This window comes from Corvus brachyrhynchos, unplaced genomic scaffold (assembly GCF_000691975.1).
Source record: "Corvus brachyrhynchos isolate BGI_N302 unplaced genomic scaffold, ASM69197v1 scaffold94, whole genome shotgun sequence".
Lineage (NCBI taxonomy): Eukaryota > Metazoa > Chordata > Aves > Passeriformes > Corvidae > Corvus > Corvus brachyrhynchos.
This window is the reverse complement of record NW_008238330.1, coordinates 7,864,155-7,873,883: the sequence shown is the minus strand read 5'-3', so window position 1 is coordinate 7,873,883 and position 9,729 is coordinate 7,864,155. Positions and strand designations below refer to the sequence as shown.

The 9,729-nt window shown below is 41.7% G+C and overlaps 1 protein-coding gene across 1 annotated transcript in view; it reads left to right on the top strand.

Annotated features, from left to right (window-relative positions):
* The first annotated feature begins 3,412 nt into the window (after window positions 1-3,412).
* The window catches only part of NPSR1 (neuropeptide S receptor 1), a 62,725-nt gene continuing 56,408 nt past the window's right edge, over window positions 3,413-9,729 (top strand). The window contains exon 1 of the mRNA XM_017734460.1: window positions 3,413-3,824. Coding sequence (XP_017589949.1) covers window positions 3,678-3,824 — 147 coding nt within the window. The 5' untranslated portion in view covers window positions 3,413-3,677. The remainder of the gene's footprint in view (window positions 3,825-9,729) is intronic.

Genomic DNA, 9,729 nt, shown 5'->3' with positions numbered 1-9,729 from the left:
AGCATGGTTTTTACAGAAAAATAATTAGCTTGCTGCTCTTTCAGAAGTAAGAAATTCCCACTTCTCTTCCTTCCTACAGTCTGACAGCATTATTTGTTCTTTGCATTTAATATGATTGTGCCCAACTACTCCAGGGTGCAGAGCTCCAAAGAGCAAAAAACCAAATATTTTTTTCAATTTACTCCAAACGATGCCTAAATACAGCAAGAGAAATCTACCATAAAGTCTCAGTAAAAAATAATATAGACTTGAGCAGAACTTTTTTCTGTCCATTTCAGATGTGCCTAATCTTTTTAACCATTAGACACATATTTACACTGGCTGACTTTTGGCAGATTATCAGCATCATGCATAAAAATACTGCCACACAATAGCTTCTGTCAGGGAAGTCAAGATACAGAAATGGATAGCATAGGAGGAATCAGGTATTCCTGCATAGTCCCTCCTCCTACTGCTGCTGAGTGCACCTCTGCCTGCCATGGAGCATCCACAATGTGGTGTGCAAAATGACCCATCTCCACCTACTGCATTTCACAGCTGTTGTGCAGGAAAGACCAGAGTTTTCGCACAAGGAATTTCAGGCTTAAATAATCAAAATCACTAATTTGTACCTGATCTTTAAAAACTTTGATTCATTGCTTCTTTTTTTTTCCCTTTTATTTTACCTTTTCTTTCCAGAGTTACCTACCTTCATTTATCACACATCGCATCACATCACATCACATCACATCACATCACATCACATCACATCAATCTCCTAGTTTCACTTTCTGCAGTTGCACTCTTCTTTCCAGTCAGGAGTGCCATGCCACTGTAGGGAGATTCTCTCCCCATGTTTCTGCGCATGGAGGTTATCAATTTTGTTGCACACAATAACCACAGAATACTCTCTTCACTTTTCAGCAGAACCATTCAAGCTCTTAGGTATTCTGGTCCTTTGGTTCAGGGCTTTATTTAAGCAAACTAAATGTGTGTGTCTTCTGAAACCGAGATAAAGGGAATGGCAAATGAAGGGGCCTCTAAAGCCAGTTCTCTCTATTATTCTTCCAAATAATCCATTCTTACTGCTTAAGGATTTTTTCAATATCTTTCCAACTCATGAAGCATGCTGTGGTGCAGTTCTACGGTACAGGGTCTTTAAAATAGTTAAGAAGGAAGAAGCATATTTTATTATATATTAGATAAAAAACTATCTTACAGTAATAATTGGAGAGAATTTTATATTAAAGCAGAGAAAAGACTCAATTTCTCTCCCTTTAAAACTGTCTCAATCTCTTAAACCATTGAAAGTTCTCAGAGACTTTTCAAGGTCCCAACTGAGGAGAACAACAAAGTTGCTTACAGGAATCAATCAGCTATTTCTTCAGCACAGAGGTGTTGCTAGGATTTGATCTTGCCTTTTGTAAGCTTTTGATATTCAATCATAAAAATATTTTATTTTGCCATTCATTTCAGAGTTTGCTTAATCTAAGCATGGAGAGTGGGGTGGGGAACAAATTCTGAACACCAAATTTCAAAGTGTTGTAATGACTTGTAGTGGTTTAAAAATAAAGTAGTTTATTCTAGGGAATTAGCTTAATTCTAGATGTGGTACCATAGACAGCCCATGGCTTCAAATTCTATGGCTAAACAGCATTTTGAGAAAATGCTCAACAAAACATGGCAGTGACTGTAACTGAGAAATACTCGCTGGCAGAAAAGCTGATAGTGATGGAAAACCTGAATTAGCCCTCCAGCACTCTCCAGGGGAGACAGGAGAGCGCTGGAGCAGGGCACAGGATAACCTTTTGCAACTCCATAAGCACTAGTTAGAGAAAGTAGCTGGCAGAGCCACAAGACAAGTCTCTCTAGGTTAGCCCTGGGAGCTGCACGTGATCTGGCGTGTGGTGTAGATACCGAAAAGCCTCTTAGTGCTTGTAATATGCTCGAGCTTAACAGCTCTGTAGGAATGAAAGAGCAAAAACCCAAAAGCTCAGTGTAATGAATTTTAACTCTAGCAAAGAGAATTCTGTAAATATAAGAAAGAAAAGTAAGAAGAAGGAAGAAGAGGGAAAAAAAAGGTAAAATATTTTCAAGAATCTTGGATGCTACCTAAATATTTCTTAGCAGAATTTCAAAGTCAACCTGTACAATCAGCCAGAAAAACTTCAAAAATATTTCCCCTCTCTTTTATATAAAATATATTTGACCATTTCGCCAGTGGTTTTCAGCAAAACACAGTATTTCTTTTTATCTGATCACATTCCAACCTATGAATCATTTGCCACTGTTAAATACTGATCACTGGTGCATATTAGTCAGAGTTGATTGTTTTGTGACTGGTACTGATTATCTGTATTGGTCTAGACTGATTCCCTCCTCTAAATGACTCCACTGAATGGCTCTGAAGACTCCAGCATCTTCTGGAGAGTCTTAATATTGCTCAGACACTCAGAGGTTTCTGCAGTCTCTAGAACAGCCTGGTCCGAAGCCTTAGATCAGACATGTCCTAACTTGTGAGGGTTCAGAGTCAAAACTTGGACCTGAATTTCCCCTGCTATTACAGGCCCTGGGAGCTGGAGGACCATTTAGTGACCCCTCTCTTGCTGCTTTTGTAGGCAGGGGTGGGCACAGTCCCACATGGATCAGGGACAATGTGGGCAGGTTGTGGAGACCCCTGCTCCAGCAGCTCAGGAGACAGTGTGCTGTGCTGGCAAGAGAGAGGGGTTTAAAGACTCCTGAGCTCCCCCATGGCCATCTGTGCCTACATAAACACAGGACTGGGTTTTGCCATGAGCAGGTAAGGGAAGATTGAATTGGTGGTGTGTGAGTGTGAAATGCATCACGTTCTGCTTACCATTGCATTCTCATTGAGGCAGAGCACCTTTGCAAAGCTGAGCAAGTGCTGGATTTACAAGTGACTTTGAGCTCTGGTCGGGGAGGGTGACTGTACTCTCATCTGTCACCTTGGGGTAAAGCTGGGGTAATGCCTCTGGAGATGGGTAAAAACATCTGAATAAACAGAGGGTATGTGGGATCAGTGCCCAGAAAATCCGTGAATAGAGAGATAATTGCTTGCCTTGTTCTGGAGAGTCTTGAGCCTCTAAGTCTGTAGGAGCTGTGCCTTTCCAGACAGGTTTTCCATACAGTGAAGAAAGCACTGCCTTCCTGGGTGTGCAGCACACTCCAGCTCTTTGCAAAGGTGAGAGAGAGGTCTATTTCTGAAGTCAGGTATTGACAAGGAAATTGTGAAAGCTTAAGCCTAAAAACTTAATAGGGTTTTGCTAATACAGGAGAGAGTGTTGGTGCTTGTATATGGATGTACCATAAGACTGCAGGTAATCAAAATCATAGTGAGCTTGGCTAAGGTAAGTAAGTAAAGCTGCTGAGTGGAATACCCAGGCTCCTGGGCTTAGTGCAGGGAGGAGGCCCACGCTTTTACAGGTGTGCCTGACTCCAGAGGTAACAACTTGGGGTGCAAGGCAATCCAGAGTTGTATCAAAAGAAAGCTCAAAGTGATGCCAGCTTGGCTTTGTTTTGTTTTTTTCTATCACTCAGCTGCACTGAAGCCCGACGCCTCTGGTAGCCAGTGGTGGAGCAGTGAGAAGCTGGTTTTGTGCTGCGCTTTTACGGGAGAAGCCTGGCTGCATTAACTCTTACTAAAACAAGCACCTAGAGAACTTAAGCAAAATCCAGTGATGGAGGTCAACTCCACAGAAGCCAGCAGCAGCTCCCAGGGAGGCACCAGCTGGCTGGATCTCACCCTTGTCACCTGCACTGAAACGGTGGCTTTCACAGAAGTGGTGGCAGAAGAGGAGTGGGGATCCTTTTACTATTCCTTTAAGGTATTCTTTTAAGGCGTGCATTACTTTTCTCACATCCTTGCAGCTTTGGAGCATTTTCAGCACAGATGTGGGGAGGCAACTAAGATTATTAAACTTTTTTTTTACCAGATATTGGTAGTTTTTTTCCCTGCAAAGACAGCTGACAGCATGTGTGAGGCATTAACTGAAAAGCAAAATACTTGCAGAAATTGGACTTCAGATTTACATGTCTTAGCTAACTCTATCCTCTTCCAAGAGAGGACTGTATTGTTTGTCTGTAGAGGTATTGTAATTGTACATGCATCTTTATTCAAAAGCTTGTCTTATTTTTAGCACATTTTTTAAAATGTAATTTCTTAGAGGCATTATCTTGACATAAGGGATTTCTTTTCAATTTTCCAGCTGCAACAAACATTGTACACAAGTGAGAGGGGCTTTTTGTTGTTTGGGGTTTTTTAACCATGAGGGACTGGTTCTAATTAGTTTGCTTGTTTGTTTGTTAGCTGAGTGGGGGTTGCAGTATCTTTTGAAAGCAGTTGTTAAGAATGCACTGGATGAGTCATTCAGTAGTGAATGCTGTTGAATTGAATGAGAAGTGTATTTAGTCATCTCCAAAACTAAACATCACCCTAGCAATAGGTGAATGTAGGAAAAAGATTAGAGAAGTTCTGAAGTTAATATTTCCTTCAGATTTCTATGCCTGTTGCCATTACTTAATTTCATTCTGAATGCCATGTGCTTCTTTACCGTTACGGTGTGTTGTACAAGTTCAAGTTATTAAAAAGTCTGACTAGGAGTACCCTGCCATTCCTTCTGGAGCCTGGGGACCAAAGAGATCAATTTCAGCTGGAAAGATACAGGCACTTATATTGTTTGACAACATGTGAGGTAAAAAGGGATATATTCAGAAGCAATTTTTGTATCTGTGAGATTGGCAGTGCTCTGACACAATCCTGGTGGAATCAGTGGAATTACAGCAGGTTCCCACCCCGATAAAGAAAGAGGTGATCCATAGTGCCAGCCATAATTAATGAGGGTCTCTTTTAACATGCTGCTGATAATCACTAAGATACTACTTCCTACTTAGGATTTCAAGGGTGAAAATTATTTTTTATTCCTTTTTTTCCTCTCTCCATGTTAGACTCCTAAAATGCTCTTGAAAAAAAAATCAGAAGGGACTAGCAAAATACTTTTAACAACTTTCTCTTTATCTCCTGTCTTCTTTTCATAGTTAGGGCTGTAAATCTGAACAATGTAATGGGAGCAGTATTTTATAATGGTAAAAGTGACAATTAATTCCATTATTAGAAAGTCTCCAGGCAGAAAAATGCTTGTTAATAGGAAAGATTGAGTAAATTACAATAATTAGGAAACCAAGGATAGTCATGCATGCTCATCCATTGCTAAAGGAAATGGTTCTGTAGCCGAGAGCTTCTCATGAGACTTGCACTTGAGTCTCTGCCGGATGCCTAGCTGTGGCACATATAGCATGAACTTCACAAGGGGACACATGGATTCCACATCAATTACTAGCTGTTGATAGGCATGGAAGTATTTTTACTCTAGAGATGAGTGATAGCTGGTGCAGCTGTAGGAAAGGAAGGAGAAAGCACCTGCTCTGATGACTACAGTGCAGGGAAGACAGGGGTCCCTGCCAGCAGTTTCAGCACTCTGTAAAACTCACATGTGGAAGGTACTGCTGATACCTGTTGACTCATCTGGCTGTCCTCCACCAGCTCTGCCTGTGTGGTAGCTGTGTCCTTGCCCACTTCAGAAAGCCAAGATGCATCACCTTTCTCTTTACAAGGCTGTAGTCAAGCAGCTAAAACAATATAAGTTTCAGTTTGGAACAGGTTGAAGGAATTTGAAATATAGAGTTCAGTGCTCAAAATGTAGCTTACAAATAGGGTTTGGGCCTTTTATTGGGATTTTCAAACACACTGTAGCCTGTGGCTGACTGTGAAGGCAGGGTGGGTGAGTGGCCACTACACAGATTGACCCCAGAGCCTGTGTGCTCGGGTGCAGACAGAGCACACAAGCTGTTTCTGCTTGGAAAATGCAGGTGTAACCTATCTTATCAAGGCAGTCTTAGGAAAACATGATCTAAACTGATAAACGAAGACTAGGGAGTGACACCTGTGTTAATGGCTTTTTAATGATTTTACCCAATGACAGCTGTGTAGGGTATCTCACATGCTGCTCAAACTACATGAGCATGCACTGGTGTCTTCTTTCCCTCCCAAGCTGCAGAAGGACAGCCAGTACCCACTGCAGGTAGTGTCTGTGTTATACTGTGGTGGCAATGTGACAAAAGTAAAATAACGTGCTGTAGAGCATTTCAGTGCCAGAAAGTCCTGTTACAGGCTAAGTTGTGAGTGCTTCTCTTTCAGAAAAATTTGAGCTTCTGTCTGTTCCTCTGCTTAACAACTAAACCCTGCACAGTTTCAGATTAGAAAGTTTTTTGCCAGTTCAGGTTTTTGTTGATTTTTTTGGGGAGGGAGTGGGGAGTGTTTGGTTGATTTATTTTAGCTCAAAAATGGAGCATTTCCTCCACTTAGAGGAATGCAGATTCTCTTCTGGTAGTCGTTACTACAGAAGTGCCAGCTGCTTACCAAAGCTTTGCTAATGAAGTCTGATTTGGGGCCGTGTGAGCTAACTAAAGTGACTCTTGGCATACAGAATGGCAGCTTTTGGGGCAGGACTGGGTGTATGCATTGTATCCATGCGCCATTCAGCATGCAAGAGGAGCTGGCGCTCCCCGTGGCAAAGGCACGGCCTCATTCCCACAGATATTTAGGTCTTGCTGCTGTGTTATGGCAAATTGTTTCTGAAAACCCAGACCATCTTTCTTCCTGGGTGCCTTTCTATGAGGTATCCAGGTAGGTTACTGTCTTAAACTACAAGGAATTCTGCTGGCTATTTCAGCACCTAATTCAGAACAGATGTGCAAATTGGTATTAATTACAGCTCCAACTTCCCAGGCCAAAGGAGAGTTCCTTACATCCCTTAACAATCTCCTCCATATGTGCTTAATCCATGTGTAAAAGGGCTCTAAGTGAGCATCAACTGCACCTGCCAAATACAGTAGTCCAGAAAGAGCAGAAGTCATCTGAACACCTGTGGCCTTCCTCCACTTTAGGACCTTCTTAACTCTGCAAACCTGACAAGGTACAAACCAGAAACTTGCCTGGAGAAGAGCTGGAATCTCAGAATAGGTTTGGCCTGTTTTCAGTAAGGTTTGGGGGGCTCTGTCAGGGCTGGAGGAAGCATTTCCTCAGGCACTCAACAGCCCAGAAGCTTCCACAATGGTAGGAGCTTGTGCTTGTCCTCAGAAAGATTGGGTAGGGATCATCTTTATTTTAAGAGCTCTGCTGAGAAAGGAGATGCCCTACTTTTATTCAGGAAAATAAAGGTTGGAGTGCTCAAAACTCCAGTTGCTATTCCTTTTCAGGGGGACTGTGTTCCCACCATAATTTCCTACCTCCCAGCAGAGCAGAGGTACTTTTTGTTTCCTGCTGTGTAGAGTTGAGTCCTCACCTGTTGAGCAGGACACAAAGGTTTTGTTGTTTACACCCAAAGTTGCTGGGAACACCAATATCTCCCCTGCCAGTTGGGAACCCCAACCACTTGTCCAAATGTTGACAGGACCCTGCCTCTGGCCCCATAAGCCCTGGCCCCTGTGCCATGCAGCATTAGCACAGCAGTGACACTGAAGTGTTACAGCCCTCACGAGGAACTGCGTGCCTGTCAAAACCATCACAAATTATTTTAAACGTGTGTATGTGTCTTTGACTGTCCTCCCCCCACATGGTAGCATTCCCTGTATCTGTGTGTTTTAGCCCCTATAGTTCAGATATTAAACAGGACAGCACAGCCTAGCTCAATTAAGCACAGCTCTAATAACTTGGGCTCCTTATCCATGGAGCTAATGCTCTTTACAAAGGTTGGGGTTTACCACCTATAGCAAAGAGCTGAGAAGACCAGCATGTCGAGAGGTTTTGTAGGAGTATCCTGTTGCATGGATTTGACTCCAGGTGTTCTCAGAGACTGCTGAAGTCACAGTCTGATGTCCCTATCCTTTCATCCAAATGTAGGAGTTGCTTTATCTCCTGAAAAGCATTTGCTTATGCTATTGCTCATTCTGATTTTCAAGCAAATATCACAGAGCATCCAATCATTGAATACATAATAGGAAAATAATAATGGGTGCTGTCAAATTTCTGGAGTAATCTCTGCAAATGCAATCACACATTTTAGAAAATAGACATATCAAATAATTCAGAGGTAACTTTGCAATCTTTCAGTGGGGGGAGAGGAGGAGGATTAAGTTGACACAAATAAGGTGTCAGGGACTCCTGAACACAGCCTCTGCAATATGCTGTAATGACTGTTGCTATTCCTGAGATGCTGTGCTGAGAATGATCTCCTCGGGAAACTGCTGCTGCAGTGCTGTTGGCCAGGCTGGCCTTATCCAGCAGCTTAAATGCAACACAGAAGTGATCTGGCAGTATGACAGCCCAACTGGGAGCAGCTCTGAGCCAACAGATTTGGGCTGTTCTACACTAGCAACCCTCATACTACTGTCCCTGTGCTCCACACAGGCACATGGTTTGCACCTGTCTGCCTCTCCTATATAAATATGCCTAGAAAGTATAATTTTTTTACATTTTTTGAGATATTTTAATTTTACAGATTAGGCATACTTAAAATCATTTTAAGTGATTAAGAAAAACAGCACTTTACAGTTTTAAATAGAGCTGTCAAAATCATACAATTATGGATGGACCTTTGAGTGACCTAATATCTTTCCACTTTTTGAAAATACTCTACGAAATAAACAGATAGATACACCAGTAAAAATTTATGTTTCCTGATGACATTTAAATCAGGAATTTCTGTCTAATTCTGTGAAAGTTTCCTAGAGTAAAACATCCTGCAGTAACTGAAGAGTACTGCCCGCATTTATTATCTGTCTTATACCAAATCACAGCAGAATGGCAAATAAGAACTATTTGGTAATAGAATTGGTCACATTTGTTACTGACTGTCACCGTCACACCTATGGAGAATTTTGGGGCAGGGTGGGGGCTTGTTCAGCTGTTGAGGTTGGAAAGATCACTGCAATTAGCATGCACTAGATTGTGTGCACTGAAGGAACCCTGCTCATCCATTGTGGTGATGTCAGAGCTAAGAAATAGGTTTTTTTAAAAAGCAGACATTCACAAAATAATAATGATAATAATAATATATATATACAGCTTTGCTAGATTTCAAAAAGATGAGAAAGTAATCTTAATAACAAAATTAACCCTTTCCATGAGAAAGTGTCCTGATTTAGTGAATAGACTTTCTCAGCTTGTCTGTTTCCACAAGTCTACAAGGAAGAAAATGTTATAGATCTTTCCTCTACGTAATGCATGAACATTCCACACTATGAGTGGAATACCAAATCGACACAAACTCATGAAAAACTGCCTCTCAAGTTCGACAGAACAGAAAAAAATCAACTCATGTTCCTTCCAGCTCTGTGTTTTTTCCAACGATAAGGACTCCTTGGGAAGTGACTGTTGCCAGCACCTTTGATATGTTGTGAAGGTTTCTTGTGGCAATTCATCCCAGCATCGCCAGAATGTCCCATAACCTTGTGCTGGGAGGATAACCCAGGTAGTCAATTAGAAAGCAGCTCAGTGAGGCAGCCTCTGCACAGGGGATAGGAGGGCCATCAAGCACAACCAGTAGTGTTTAAATGAGAAAACAGCAGTCCCAGAGTCAAACCTGGGGCTGAACTAGTGTTTATGCACTTTGAATCAGGCTCCATCCCAGGCCATGCTAATTAAAAAAAAAAAAAAAAAAAGTGTCTTTCTAGACTTAAAAAGTCTTATTTGGAAAAAAAAAATTACAAAGTTCCTGTGTGCCTCTGGTTAAG